Source organism: Lactuca sativa, chromosome 5, assembly GCF_002870075.4.
Source record: "Lactuca sativa cultivar Salinas chromosome 5, Lsat_Salinas_v11, whole genome shotgun sequence".
NCBI lineage: Eukaryota > Viridiplantae > Streptophyta > Magnoliopsida > Asterales > Asteraceae > Lactuca > Lactuca sativa.
The window spans coordinates 335,454,342-335,470,935 of record NC_056627.2 but is presented as its reverse complement, the minus strand read 5'-3'; the positions used below and the strand labels follow the sequence as shown (position 1 = coordinate 335,470,935).

At 33.8% G+C, this 16,594-nt stretch overlaps 2 protein-coding genes across 2 annotated transcripts; one reads left to right on the top strand and one right to left on the bottom strand.

The window, feature by feature from the left end:
* Positions 1–1,278: 1,278 nt before the first annotated feature.
* Positions 1,279–2,088, bottom strand: LOC111921066 (uncharacterized). The gene has a single exon (XM_023916656.1). The coding sequence runs from the start codon at positions 2,086–2,088 to the stop codon at positions 1,279–1,281; it is 810 nt and encodes a 269-aa protein (XP_023772424.1).
* A 9,674-nt stretch (positions 2,089–11,762) lies between these two features.
* Positions 11,763–14,186, top strand: LOC111921022 (F-box/kelch-repeat protein At1g57790). The gene is made up of 3 exons (XM_023916589.3): positions 11,763–11,919; positions 12,617–13,735; positions 13,854–14,186. The coding sequence occupies exons 1-2, from the start codon at positions 11,888–11,890 to the stop codon at positions 13,725–13,727; spliced, it is 1,143 nt and encodes a 380-aa protein (XP_023772357.1). The 5' UTR covers positions 11,763–11,887; the 3' UTR covers positions 13,728–13,735; positions 13,854–14,186.
* The last annotated feature ends 2,408 nt before the right edge of the window (positions 14,187–16,594 follow it).

Sequence of the window (16,594 nt, the reverse complement as noted above, 5' to 3'; positions counted from 1 at the left end):
TTGAACATTTGGAAACCGGGTAACCTACAATAGCCGTAAATGGTATTTTGTGTAAAAAATAAAAAAAAATAAAAAAAAAAAAAAACTTTTTTGTATATTTTTAAAATTTCGTTACCCTTTTTAAGTCATTTTCCCTTTGTATATTTTTAAAGACACCCATTAATCCTATAGTAAATGTACTAAACTGGTTCTTATAAGCATTAGTTCCATGAAATGCTTAGTATTAACTTGTTCCTCTCACCCTTACCGAGCTCACACACACGACACTAATCTTCATGCTACGAAAACCTGCTAGAAGTGAAGTTTATTCCTCTAAAATAATTAATCAAAGCACTCAATCACAAAAACAAAACCTATATAACATCACATTTTAATAGTTTTTTTTTTTGGCTTTTCAAATAAAGAGAGTCTTCGATAAAAAAGTATTATTGAAATGCAATTTTCCATTTTGTTTTTTAATTAATATATTAGCTGTCTAGACGTGATTAACATGAAAATTCTAAGTGGGTGGATGGCTTCAAAATTAGTTCAGGACTTTTTATTATAAAATATAAAGCTTAATATTTTATTCATTGTTAGCCTATTAAACAAACACAAACAAAAAATCAAATTCTTTACCTTAACCTACAAGTAAGCTAAATGCCCCTCCATCTTGATATTTCCAGCTCCATTCAGAATATTGTTATTTATTTATTCTCAAATAAATTTTAAGCATTTACATAACTCAAACTAAACACATCTAAAAAATTTTAATTAATGCGATAAAAAGTTCACAGCAGTGCACAAAAACTCAATTATTTTCGGTAACAACAGCAACAATTGGAGTACAAACGATAATAGAGAGAGAGAGAGAAAAATAAAGATAAATTTGGCACGAACCTAAAGATACAATAATTGTTTATAATAATACAATCTCACAAAAAGAAAAAAAAAAAAAAAAAAAACACACAATCTAGATATGACAAATTATGTTATTTTGTATGAACATCAAGTAAAAAGTACAACTTTTTTTTAATCTACTTCACCCTTTGCTAAGAAATCATATTTTGAAAATTAACTCCGGAAACGGATTAGCCCAAAAATCAAACCTAACAGAAAAGAGAAAAACAAACCGTAAAAACAGTTGCTTTTACCGGTTTGCAAAAAAAAAAAAAAAAAAATCATTTACGCATGTGCCACGTAGGCTCAACAACTTTTGATTTGGTCAACGGTGGGTCACAGCCTGTTCCCCGTCGTCAACAAAGCTTTCAGCCGATCAAGCGGCTCCGGCAACCTGTGCTACGCTGATATATCGGTCCAGTTTCCAGATCGGCGGCCGGAAGCGAATCGATTCATGCCTCCTAAAGCTGGCGGATCAGACAGCGTCGATGGTTCACTGTTGATCGGTTTTACTGTTACGCTGCTTTTTCTGGAGGTCGAATTTTCTGATTGTTCGGTACCTTTCATCGATGATTTGTTGTTTTTTCTCCGGCGGTGACCTTCAGAGCGGAATAACGACGTTATACGAGAGACGATGCTGGTTTTCTGTACTTTACTAGTTTTCTCTTGTTGATTTACTGGTTTCGGCGGTGGTTGAGTAGCTGATGCAATCGCAGACGTCCTCCTGCGGCTGCGACGCCTATGCGATCTGACTCTGCCAATACACGAGACCTTCGGCGAAGACGGCTCCGTCACTGGCACCACTCCTGGCGCCCTACCGCCGGAACTCGACCGTTTAGGGAACAACCGTACGTTCGCCGGGTTGCACTGTCTGCGTTTTGAATCAATATGTGTGTTCTTCTGCGTCTTCGGCAAACCGAGAATCGCAGCTTTTGATTTCATGTTGACAGAAAAGCGCGCTGAGTTCGAATTCGTATAGGTTGGATTAACACTCGGATTCAGATTCTTCGAATTGGAGTTTCCTTTCTTTGATTCCTTTCTCTCTAAGAAAGCATTACGATCGAACCAATCGAATTCGGAGTCTTTTGATAGCCAGAATGATTCCGGTGGGACGAATTCAGCACAGTAAGTAATATCAGGATCTCCTCCCTCCGCCAGATCTCCGTCGCCACCGCCGTCTACCGGAACTACTGTTTCTGAATCAGGCATTTTGGGTTAAGATATTTTGGGAGTTTCGCAAAATATATGTGCAAGGGACGAAGATCCCAAAGGAAGAAAATATAAAGAAGGGTTTCAGACTTTCAGCCTTTTAGGACTTAGGAGTCTCCGCTCCCTCTTCCTTACGTACAAGTATTAATGCATAACAAACAAGTGTTAAAGCAGCAGTGATCAAATTTAGAAATATTATTAGTAAACAACTTTTTATTCAACTTTGGACTTTCGAATTAATAGTAAAAAAATCTGATTTTTAATATAATTTTTGTTATATATTATTCATACAACAAAATTGATTCTTTTAAATAAATATAAAATTTTCTAACGTTATTCGTAACTATTTTTTTAGTTCTAATAATGTTGCAACAATTTATTTGGATTATATTTGAATACGTTTATTTTTTTTTTTAATCTAAAAATCCATTTCACTGAGATTCTGTTGGGTTATAATTAATACTTGATACATTCTTAATCTTAAATACAATATTACAACTGTATCAAATAAACAAAGCATACTTCTTATCAAAATTTAGTTTTATTATTGTTTATTTGTTTCTTCATTGGTCATAATAAAATATTGTTGATATTATACCAGTTGATAAAAAATGAAATGTTTTATGTAAAAAGTTAATGCTAAATTTCAATTTAAAATTAGAAAAGATTCCTATTGATCTAAGACTTGTCCCACTTATATGGAAAAGGAAAGATTTGAAGATTTTTACGTAAAATTAATTTTGTTTGATACTAATGGAAAATATTATTGGATTAAATGTCTAAACTTATAATTATAATTATAATTAGTATAAACTTGAAATGATAGTAGTATAGTTCTTTTGAGTTGTGTATAATCCTAACAATGGACATGATATTTTTAAAGAGAAAAAATGATTTATATATTTAATTAATATATTGAAATAAATAATTTATTAATATATTATGAAAAGAAAAATAAAAATAGCCTACGCCCTACCACACCATATCCACATTAGTTAAAATTAATTTTGTTTGATACTAATGATATTTTTTGAATGAAGAGAAAAAGTTATTTCACAGGTCACTATAAACTACATCAATTCTAAACAAGACTAATTTGAAGCCTATGCTTAAAAGTTTAGAATATCGTTGTAAAGTTGTTAAATGAATGGTCTTTTATATTATATATGTTTGTGTTTCGTATTTGATGTTTCTTTTTATCACTAAAAATTTTGATAGCTTTATCCAACTTTTTATGACAACTAAAAATCGTTCCATAAAGGTGAACCATTTAGAATGTTTCCATCTCTTAATGGTTTAGAAAAAGAAGAGTTTTTTTAACCATTTATAGGCTTTTAATTCGTTCGGAGATTGTTCAGAAAAATGTATCAAACTCGTTAAATGTTGATTGATTCTGACATCTAAATGGTTTTATTAAGATGTTATCAAATAGGCCTAAAATTTTGAAAATGGAAGTATACTCACACCTAAAGACTATACGGATGAACAAACCCAAAATGATACGGATGAACAAACCCAAAATGGTAGAAAACCCTAGAAGACGGCTAAGAGAGAATTCTTAGTGTGTGTATGTGTGTAAAATGATCGTGTTTAAATGACAATACACACACCAACAAATATATACTTCAGGTAAGTAATCCGGTTCAAACATGGGTAAACACCACCCAAAAAATAAACGGGTAAAACCCACATGTCACAATACAACTATCTTCTTTAGTGAGCCGCAGGCTAGAAGTATTCCAAAGCAACAACAATAGTCCTTATTATTCAAATATTATTTACCAAACACATTTCTAATATATACAACATGTAACCGTGAATATATAAAAAATAACAGATAAAGGATACTAGAAAGCATATGTAACCAATTACCCAATAATAAGTTTGAACTAATACCACTATTCTCAACAATATATTTATAATTTTATCAAATAAGTTCTTGGTATTTTGTTTTAGGAGATTGAAGAACATTTTTTTTCTTTAAAGATATATGTAAACAATTAAGTATTAGTGGCACGGTTGTATTGATAAAATTACATATCTTAAAAAAGATATTGAAAAGCGTAGATACAATCATACAAAGTTAAAAACACATTATATCTTTATTGTCATTTGTTCAAAAGAAAATTTTATTGAAAAGTAGAACTGATCCAATATATTCGAAATTCGATCAAAATAAGCTTTATTTACAACAACAATACACTTTTTAGGGTACTATAAGTCTATAATAAAAAAATTACTTTTCATATTTTATATAATAAATATTATACGTAATCCAATATATTCGAAATTCTTCTATTTAATATTTATTATTTAATCCATGCAAGATATCAATATTAACCATAGACGTCGGTTTTAATCTTTTTTCTATAAGTTGATATGGATCTGATTTCTAAAACATTATGATGTATTTTTAATGCTAAAAGAATAATTTTCACGTCACCGACCCCCAACCAATGGGAACCTTTTTCAATTTAGCACCGCAGCTAAGAATAATTTATGTATTATAAACTGGATGAGGACAAAATTGGAAATTTGGGATAACGATTCTTATAACTTTTTTTTATTTCAGGTGTTTAACTGTTAACATAGACTCATTGTAAGACTAGAAGGAACGGACATGGCAATATGACATGGTCTTTTTTAGAAGTGAGAAACACCGGAATTAAAAAACAAAAAATCGACCAAATCCAAACCAAATTCAAACCGTCACCTTTGAGTGTGGATTTTTTACAACAGTAAAATTCGGTTTGGACTTTTGTAACCGACTCACAAAACCGAAACCGATCAAATATATAAAATTTATTATAAACTGACCCAAAAAACTGAAACCGAACAAATTTAATATACTATTAATAAATATTGTTAGTTAGAATTTTTAGGTTTGGATGAGTCGTTTGATATTTGCATGCTTTGAAAGTGTAAACAAGTTGATTGAATGCGATTATTAGAAACATTAACTATTATTTATGTGAAACATTACTTAACGCCTCATATTTGAGTTGTTTTAAGAGCCATCTATAGTTTAAATTGGTTTTTCACTCTTTTTTCTTGTTGTCCCTCTTTCAATATGTCTAACATAACAAAACTTTATTTCAATCCAACTAAGTGAGGAAAAAGGAATAGCTTGAAGCAATGAAGGATAAAATGTAACATCCAAAATTTGGATGTTTAGAAATATGAGAAAGAAATGGAATTAAGTTGGAAAATGATAAAAATGGTAATAAATGACAAAATGGTCAAAAAGTGTAAACTGATTATTTTACATAACCAACAAGGTATATAACAGTAAATATATCGTTATTTTACAAGTTATATGAGTTTTATATGCTTATGATGTAATGTATGAAGTTCACTGATAAAATGTCAACTTTGAAACCATAAAAGCTAACCTTAGAGGAAAGGTAAGGAAAAGGATACAAAGATAACTTGCAGTGGAATTGAAAATGAAGCAATAGCAACAACAATCAACTTAAAAGGAGTTCATACGAGGAATCTACAAGGTTGCAAAGTTGGACAAAAAGTTAAAGAAAGCTGATTTGGAAACTTGACAGCTGCAAGGTGCCAACTTTGAAGCTTAATAAGTCGATATCCATATCTAATTAGAAATAACATTATTGTGGAAAGTTGTAGTCCATAAAACAAAGAATACACAAGAAAAAGAATCAAACAAAATGGAAGTTTAATGAATGAGATACGACCGTTTGAAAATTGTTTATTAAGCACTTGAAATATTGTAATATTCTAACTTGCCATGTTCACGACTGAATAACTGTAGTTTTGGATACATTCTGATGAAACAAATAATTTGGAACTTGTAGTACTCCTAACAAACTTTTCAACGATATAAGTTTTATCCAAATAGAAGTTCGAACGACCAAGGTACGATGGTGGAAAGATAAGGAAAAATCGTACATTTTGCTGGGAAATTATCATAAGTCAAGGAAGTAAGGTTATATTGATATTTTTCACAATAACCAAGTCTTATATGCTTGGTTGATGTTGTTGGGTTTTATTCAAAAATAGATTTAAAAATTCAAGAAATTTGGCATCGAAAGACTTAAAATTTGAACATCATGACTAGTTTATTCCCACCAAGGATCATATTGCATGAGTTGGAAGAAAACAACAACCAAAATAGAGTTCAAAGATGAAAAACCTTTGTGGTCCTTTGATTCCTCAGTGAGAGGCTTGGAAGTTTATAAAGAAAGGCAAGATCCAAACTAGGAGCTCTCTATAATGTATCCACCAAAACAAATCACCAAACCACCAATGGATGCTAGTCCTTCACTTGTATGGACATGTTCTTAAGCCTTTAAGTCATATATAAAATAAAATTTCAAACGAGAACCAAATCCAAGCACAAAATGCAAACAAAAAATAAGCAAGAGTGGAGAGGGAATCCCCTAGGGAGCTCTCGACTTTACGTAAAAAAAGGGGAACGAAAAGGCTAGCTAGTTTACACACTCTCTCTTGTTATATATTCTTACATACATAAGGATGACCATACTTCCATTTAATGAAGATAACTCATGCAAGTAAGTGCATGTAAGTGTAAGGAAGTCAAAGAAAGCAAACTATCTGACTCCATGTGGTGGACGGTTTATAAAGAAAGGAGAGATGGTGAGTGGAACTGCACCTCATCACTAATTAATCTTGTACACAACATGTCCAAAATGGTATGTAACAAGTCCAAAAATATGTGTAACATTTAAACCTTGCCATATGATTAAAATGTAGCTAGTTAAAGTCTTTATAATTATTATTTCCATGAAATAATAATCTCCAAATTTATTTCAAATAATGATTTAATTTATTAATAATCATATTACTTAATAAATAATCAATTAGTGCTTACTTGTTATATGATGTGACCCTATAGGATCATATGTCATTAGTAATATAATGACTCTTGGGCATAAAAGATCTTTCAGCAGGATCAAAGGTGAAAAAGTTAGGAAATAAGATGCACACTCTCCTCTCCATTCTCTCCAGGTCGTGTTTTGCAAGCAAGAAAACCCTCTAATGGAAATTCTTTATCATTCTTCCATCTAGGGTTGATTCAGGTGGAGAATTAAGTAACCAAGTAAAGAAAGGAAGGAACAAAAGCTTACAGGGTATAATTTCAACCTAGAAATCATTTTTACGAAATGGGTAAAACCCCAAGGTCGATTTTGACTCCAATTGATGACTAGAGATTGGTTTTCTAACCTCCATTGGATAGTTTCCATGGTTCTAATCTTAATCCAATGATCCCATTGTGTGCAAACATGAGAAAAGGACCGTGTTTAATCATCTTCCCGTTTTGATTTTGGATAAAACTGTAACGCCCCAAATATCAGAAGTTCAGCGAAGGGCAAAAAGTGTAAATTTAGGAAAGGGACTCGGCGAGTAGGTATGCTTACTCGCCGAGTCGGAGCGGGATTTTGTCGCGGTTTAAGTGGCCAACTCGCCGAGTCAGCGGCTTGGACTCGATGAGTTGGTGCTAAAGAGAGAAAACCCTAATCCCGAGGGTTGTGCCCTATTTAAAGGACTTTATGTCCTTCTCCCAGCCTCCTAATCCCCCTGAGAGTTCCAGAAACCCTAATTTTTGCGTGGCACTTCATTGTTGAGGAGATTGGAGCTTGGAAGAGGAATTTTTCTGGAAAGAGCTTGACGAATTAGAGGCTAGCATCCAGGGACTTGTGTGGATCTGGGATCTATATCTGTTTGGGCACATTTCAGAGGTAAGAAGCCATAATCTTAAGCTAATTTCCTTTTTGGTTCATCCTTGGTGGTTGATGTGGAGTTCCTTAGCTTGTTTGAGATCTATTTTGAGTTTGAGTTTAGATCTGAGGTTGCTACTCCAGATCTAGACTTATGATGACCTAGAATGTCATAAAGTTTCAGTCATTGAGTTGTTGGTGAAGCCCCTTTGTCTAAAACCCAAGCCCTAGTGTGTTTTGGGCCTATATCTCCTTGGTTTCACGTAAAGTTTGCAACTTTATGTGAGGGTTAGATTGTAGAAGGGTGGATCTATGGATTGGAGCCCCTGCATGGCTCGAAAAGCCTCTGAATGGATTGAGAACTAGAGAGACTCCGCGAGTCACATGGGTGTACTCGACGAGTTGTATGAACATGTGCAAGGACTCGGCGAGTTGGAAGAACAACTCTGCGAGTCTGTTGAAGATTGCCTTGACTCGGCGAGTCAGGTCGCAGAACCCCAACCTCTTTTGGTTAAAGCCTTGGATTAAGTGATTCGGTCGGCGACTCAGTGAGTTGGACAGGATGGGACTCAGAGATCGTTGGACTCGGTGAGTTAAGTTGTGTTATGAGAGTTTTCTAGGAATGGGAACTCGGTGAGTCGACTGGTTGACTCGGCGAGTAGAATCAACCAGGAAGGTTGACGTTGACTGAGGACTTTGACTTTGACCAAGAGTTGACCAGTTTGACTTCCAAGCGTATTTTGGTAATTCTGGTATTTATGGAATTGGTTCTTTGGTAGTGTTCTGTGGTGAAGTTCGTGTCGGTGGTCGGAGCAGCTTGGTCTTATCTCTTCAGTCGTCAATTGCAGGTGAGTTATCCTCACTATATCGACAGGGTCTACGGCACCAAGGTTGGCCCTTTATCGGATGGAAATCCGGGTATTGTTTGTTATGTTATTGCTTTGCTAGATCTGCATCCTATTATTTAGGATGGTGTTATGTTAGTGACCTGGTTAAGGTCGGTACCCGATATATAGGGAAATGTTATGCTAGTGATCGGTTAGGTCGGAATCCTGGTTAGGATGATTGATATGCTATGTGATATGCTAGACTATTTGTCTGGTTAAGGATTTGTTATGTGATTAATTGTTTTATGTGCACATGGTTGTTTGACGGGGGTTGGGTTGAGGCAGGTCGTGCTTTGTGCTGTAGACCAACATACCTAGGGCGGACCGAATATTCCGAAGGCCCAGCGAGCTGTCCGGATAGGCTGAAGGCCCCAAGAGGGCGGACCAGACGTGCCTAGGCTCGGAGAGTGGACCAAACCGACTGAAGGCCCGGTGTGGGCGGACCAGTCATATTGTAGACTTAGAGAGTGGACCAGGTGGATTGAAGGCCCGGTGCAGGCGGACCAATCACACTGTAGACTCGATGTACATGGCTAGGCTCGGAGGGTGGACCAGGTAGACTGAAGGCCCGGTGCGGGCGGACCAGTCACACAGTAGACTCGATGTGCATGGCTGTTCTATTTTTGATATGTTATGAGTATATTATGTCTGGTTGGTATTTTGGGGGTAACTCACTAAGCTTTCGGGCTTACAGTTCAGTGTATTGTTTCAGGTACTTCAGGAGATCGTGGCAAGGCGAAGGCGTCATCGTACCGCTCCTCATGTTTTATGATTTATGTGATATGGTTCTGGGAGATACTCTGATGTTTAAACTATTTTGAAAACAAGATGTATGAACTTAATGGTTTTTAAATGAGATAAAATGTTTTAATTTGGCTCAAATTTTATGGTCGTTACAAAAACAATAAATTTGTGTTGCTGGACAGGCAAAATTCATTTTTCCTAATTAAGTAAACCCATTTTCCAACGATCAAGACACACATTAACGACTAACAATTGGTGGTCCTCCACGGATGAAATCAATATTAGGGTCTTTAATGTCAACAAATTTTCGTTAAATGCGCTTCATGCATGCTACATAAGATGTTTTCGACAGTGTTGGTGGGGGAGAGTATTATTGTGACTGAAAAAATTATGTTATAAATGATCACCTCATGCTTACTTATAACACCTGGAATCTTCAAAAACAAAAAAAATATATAAAAAAACCAATTTAAAAAACAATAAAATATCAATGAAAAATAATCCTTGAAAAGTTTTATCAAGTTGTGAACTTATTATTCGAATTTTAAAACTCAAATTTTAAACTATATACACTATTCTAGTCTAATGTATATTGAATTTAGTATGTTATTATAGTAATTATTACGTACTATCTATACACCTATCTAAGAAAAAACATATTAGAATAGAGCTTCATAACTCATTTCAAAACCAACATTTGAAATATTCAGTTATGGAAAATATCTGTTAGAGCCGGTATACACATACAAATACGTAATGTCAATATGAAAATGTGGATTGCTGGTGCATCCTGCAAGGCCACTTTCCAAATTGATATATTGACTTGATGCCCTAGGTATCATGAAATTAAATATAGGATACTCCAGAATGACACCTTTCAATCTAGACACATAAAAGAAAACCAAATTATTACATATATTGAGGAATGTTCAGAGACAAAGACAACTAAAACTGTTCCAAAAATCATATATTCCTTGCCTTTAGAAAGGCAATATAGATCTTGAGAAAATGAGGATTACACTTAAATTATTTGTAGCTAATAAATGGATTTAATGCAATATTTAATGGTTTCTAAAACTACAATTAGTAATTGCTTTAACACTAATATTACTTCTAATTACAAGTAAATGTACGATGACACTTAAATCACGAATAATATTAAAATTACGAATATCAAATGTTAAAAATAATATAAAAACAATATTATTTATTTATTCAAGATCAACATTGAAATACTTTCTCATTATCAGGGTAAGAATGGTAATTTGTCAAAGTTTATTTGTGAGTAAATTTTAGTGCACAGTTTGTTTTGTTACTGTTTACTTCTTTAGGGACTGCAGCTCGTTTTATGTATTTTCACATGGAAACACGGGTTGCATATCAGGCATGGTCACGAGTTTGGTCTGGGTTACACCAGACTTGCACCGGGGAATTAACCCGATGTATATATTGTTTCGTTGAAGGCTTATTCAACACATAACTCACTCCTCTCTTGATGTTATTTGTTTATTCTCTCTTGTTTTACTTGTCTTCCTGATTTATGTATGCCTATTAGGGGGGTTTCATCTGTTTCGATCTTAAATAGATAGTTTTGAGTTTGTAATAGAACTTTGAGTTCATCTTTTGTTTATGTTTATGAACATGAGTGAATTTGTATGTGAGGTTTCAGTTGTAAGTATCTGAAAACTAACTGAATCTTATTTTTCATGAATAGATCTGTTGATGTTGTGATATTCGATCTTGTTGTATTTTTGTGTTTTTGTACATCAAGTAAAACAAATTACATGTCTTACAAGTTAATGACAAATTAAGAGATTATGAAATTCAAAGAAAGTTGGAACTAATATTGGTGACTACATTTTCTGTATTTTACAACTCACAAATTAACCGATTGTAAAATCAATAATCATTTGGAATTGGATGATTCATAAAAATAGCAACATGTCCCTTTAAATTATAATATTTACTATCCGAGTATTTAATATACCAGCTCATCTTTTAATAAAACCCCAAATAAATCAATTGCTAATTTAAGTAATATTACAAATTTCCGAGCCCTTTAGAATCAGATATCAAAAAGTAAAAAAAGGAAACAAAAATAAAAGCAAACTAAACACACGATATAACCACCGAAAACGCTATGATTCCCACGCAGATCTAGTTTCGGACACACATAAAAGCTACTTCGCATGTCTTCCAACTACCACAATTTCCACCAAATCAAAACTCGCCACGTCAACATCTGACCCTACTACTAGCATCTCATTGGCTACCTCACAGACTACTGGTGTTCTGCGTCGCATCAGATCACTCTGTAATTTACACGTGTAACGGTGGCACACCAAGGTGCATTCACGTTGTGACAACCGTCTTTCTCAATCATCATTTCAACACATCCCGTCTCTCTCCCTCTCACACACACTAGCACACACAGTGGTGAAAGAAAGCTTTCATCTTGTGGTTATGGCAGGAAGGAAGAGAAGGAGACTCAAATTGTAAGTTTCCTGAACGAATCCTACTGAATCATAATCCGATTCATCGTGTATTTGGCTTTCCTTTCCAATTGTACTTTAGGTCTTCCGCAAATTTGGGTTTTTGGGGTTTTAGAGATGAGATCGATGTCTATCGTTGCAAATTCAGCTACGATTTCTCTGTTTTTGAAACGAATTTGGACCAAACTAACCGGAATTTGAAAATTTCGTCCGTGTGTAGGTAGCTGATGGTTTTTCGTAATCCAATTGATTTGTTGCATGCTGGATGCCTTTCGCTCTACTATTTATTGGATTTAGCTGTACATGCATTTGTTAGATAATTTGTTTTCCTTCGTTATTGAAATTTATACAAATTTGGGTTTTAGGGTTTAGGGTTTGTACGAGAATGTCTAGCTTTTTGGGCTGTTACTCGAAGTTAGATACACTTGATCTTGTTCTCATATGATGTTGGTTCGCTTAGTAATACATTTCAAGGATTTTTAGGCTTACATAGGTTATCTTTTGTGTGTGACGAGATAAATGAACTATAAACAGGATCGCACCTTCAAACTTTGACTCTGTTCATTCCTGAGATTTGCAGGCTTTGATTCATTGCTTTAATAACATGTTTATCATGATCTTATTGACTTATTCCAATCTTGTCTTTGTAAGTTATGCAAAAAGTAAATGTGATGAAAATGAAACTTTGTTGTATTGATAGGTTATCAGTAACATTTAAAAATGATACAAAAGTGTCAACAAAGGGAGATATTGAACAAGAAGAAGAAGAAGAAGCATGGTCTTTCCTTCCAGTTGAACTCCTTGAATTCATAATATCCCAATTAACACTAAAAGACAACATTCGCACATCAGCAGTTTGCAAAAGATGGCTCTCAGTTGCTGTATCTGTGAGAGTAGTCAACAAGCCACCATGGCTGATGTACTTCCCAAAACTCGGACACCGTTTTGAATTCTATGATCCATCACAACGCAAAACATACTCTCTTGAATTACCCGAATTACACGGATGCAGAATCTGCTACAATAAAGATGGATGGTTGTTACTCTACAAACCAAGAACACAAAGAGTCCTCTTTTTCAACCCCTTCACACGCGAAATGATCAAACTCCCAAGATTCGAAATGACATACCAAATTGTCGCCTTTTCCACATCCCCAAAATCTCCAAACTGCATAGTCTTCACAGTCAAACATGTCAGCCCAACCGTGGTGGCCATCAGCACATGCCACCCTGGCGCCACCGTGTGGACCACGGTCAACTACCACAACCGGTTGCCATTTGTCAGCAGTATTTGGAACAAACTTGTGTTCTGTAATGGGGTGTTCTATTGTTTGAGTTTAACAGGGTGGCTGGGGGTGTATGACCCGCATGAGTTGACATGGACTATCCGTATTGTCCCTCCGCCCCGGTGTCCGGATAATTTCTTTGTGAAAAATTGGTGGAAAGGGAAGTTTATGGCAGAGCATAAAGGTGACATCTTTGTTATCTACACTTGTTATAGTGAAAACCCGATTATTTATAAGTTGGATCAGGGTAATAAAGAATGGATTGAAATGAAAAGTCTTGAAGGTGTGACATTGTTTGCGAGTTTTTTGTCATCACATGCGAGAACAGATCTTGTTGGGATGATGAGGAATAGTGTTTATTTTTCTAAAGTGAGATTTTATGGGAAACGGTGTATATCGTATTCTTTGGATCATTGTCGATATTACCCCCGTAAGCAGTGTCATGATTGGGGTGAACAAGATCCGTTTGAGAGCATATGGGTCGAACCACCTGAAGATGTCTCAAAATTCAGCTGGGAAGATTAGTCAATCAGGTACTGTTTCTTTTTGACTTAATTCTTTTTGACTTAATCGACTTAACAAATAACATGCTCTCCAAATCTTGTCATTTTCTTCTCAAATACACTTAAGTGTGTTTGTTGTTGGGTGCAGTGTGATTAGAGAAATGATGGGAGTGGATTGATTGCTTCTGAATAAAAAGCATAAAAGCAAAAGCAGCAGAAGGTGGGGTTGGGTATCTGAATTTAAGTCTGAATAAAAATGAAATATATTAATGGTGGAAATAACGTGAAATTAAATTTATGTATGATTAGGAGATTAAATTAAAACTTAAAAAGCCAAGCACATATTGCAGGCTTACTAATAGGCAATTAATTAAGTTAGGATAAAATAATAATAATAATATTTTCCTAATGATTCATGCAATTGCTTGTTTAAACTTTAAACTAGAACATAATGATTAGAAGTAGAATATGATGGTGTCTACTCTCTTTGCAATCATGTTATTAATACCATAATTGTAAAAGTAAATAAATCTATGACAACTAAATAAAAAAAAAAAAATTGATTCTGAAAGTACATTGTTATTGTTGTTGTAATAGTAAGAAATGAAAGTAGTTGATAAGTTTTGAAGTTGTAGTATTTTTATCTATGGTAGCAACTGTTTGTGGTTTTCGTGCCAACATGGCAATCTGATGTGGTGGGTCCTACATTGTAAGCCTTTCAATAATTACAATATTAAATCCTACATGTCATTAGACATCAATATGCAAGGCCATTTGTACGACCGATACAGATGATCTAATTTCATTTTGAATCCACTTCGTTAATCGGTATTTCTGAAATGCTAAAAAACGTTCGTGATGCACAAACTACGAATGAAGTTTTTTGTAGGATTGAAACTTAATGCAAAGGGAACAATTATGATACAGTTTCTTGCTCTTTTAAGAATTAATAATGTTGGTTCTTTTAATTTTTCTTAACTCCATGAACTTTTAACTTTAAAAAAATCAATGACGATTAAGTCTCATTTATAATGAAATTAAATATTCATAAAATTATAAGGAAACAACTATATATAAGAAATAACTAAGTATTAAAATCAAGGAAATAAATGTAATCAAGGGTATTTTCTCATGATCCCCTCATTAACAACAAATTTGCAATATATACAAATTAAATTTAAAAACCAATGGGTTGGATCCACTACACTGGCCCAAAATAATAGTTTCAAATAGTGCAATCTACTCTAATAATACTCTAATAAATAAAGAGTTTTTTTTTTTTTGCCATGTGTCACACTCTCATTCAATTTGCCAAATATTATTTTGTGGTTATTTTGAATTAATTTCTTTTCCACATTTCATTTTATGGGTTTTCTATTTTAATAAATTCTTCATAATACTTTAATGTTCTCTTCTTTTCTAATAAATGAAACCATAAAATTACATGTGTCATCTTTTTAAACCTTCAGTTTGCCACGTGTCGTCTTCATAACAAACTAAAACATATTTTCCCGCTTATTTGCTAAAATCTTATCCTACCTCTCTTATTTCCATTTTAAATTTAAATTGGAAATTATAATTTAATGTAATTTATTCAATCTCATAAACTTCGCAAATAATTGATTTAAAGATTTTTGACCTTAATCTCAGTAACTTTCAATTGAAATCTTTTGTTGTTTATCTTTCTCCCTCTCTACATCAAGGATGTTGTTCTCTAATTTAATATAGAACAAATTACTGAAATAGTCCATGTGGTTTGGCTAAAGTTGCGCGTTTGGTCCCTATGTTTTGTTTTGCACTCGGACCATCCCCACGTTTTCTTTTTATTACCCGCCTGGTCCTGGGTCCGTTGGTCGTCAATTCCAAACGTTAAGTCCTTCACGTGCTTCGCACATGAGGGGTATTTTCATCATTTTATATAAAAAATCTATTAGAACACCCCTAAACCCCGATTCTGTCTATTTTCGAATACACCCTTTCTTCTTCTCCTTCATTTCGTCTTCTTTGAAGTGTCGATCAACCCTAATGGAAAAAACCTGCAAGTGTGGTGAAGTTGGTGTGATACGAAGATCGACTACCAAGAAAAAACCTGGAAGACATTTCTATTGTTGTACTGGAAAGGTAAGGCAATTTCTTCTTAAGTATATCTACATATCACATACCTTTAACACACACCAAATTACTCAAAATGCAGGGAGCAAAATGTGGTTTCATAGATTGGGTTAATGAGGACAACTTTAATGGTGAAAAAACTGAAAAAAGTATCTCCCCTGATTTGCAGAAGTCATTGGATGAGCTTCAACATGAGAATAGGGCCTTGAGGCTGTTATTAGTGTTCAGTTGGGTTTTTTTGTGTTAATTTTAATTTACAAGCTTTAATTTATGTTGTCAATGTACTTATCTTTTGTTTCATCAAGGCAGTTTTCTAATGGGATGGGATTTAGTGGTTTGTAATGGAATGGAATTGAGTGGTTTGTACTAGAATGTAATTGACTGTTTTACAATGGAATGGAATTGAGTGGTTTGTAATGGAATGCAATTAACTGGTTTTCTCTTGGAATGGAATTGAATTGAATGTATTGGATAGAATTGGAATGCAATTAACTGGTTTTTCTATTGGAATGGAATTGAATTGAATGATTGAATAGAATTGAATGGTATTGAATTAGAATGGAATGAATTGAATAATTGAATAGAATTGGATAGAATTGAAATGCAATTAATTGGTTTTCTATTGGAATGGAATTGAATTGAATGATTGAATAGAATTAAATGGAATTGAATTAAAACAAAAATATAGCAACAGATTATAGCACTAATTGTCCATACCATAATTGAAAATAGAGATACATTAAAAGTCATACCATATATAGACAACAAGTCCCAAAA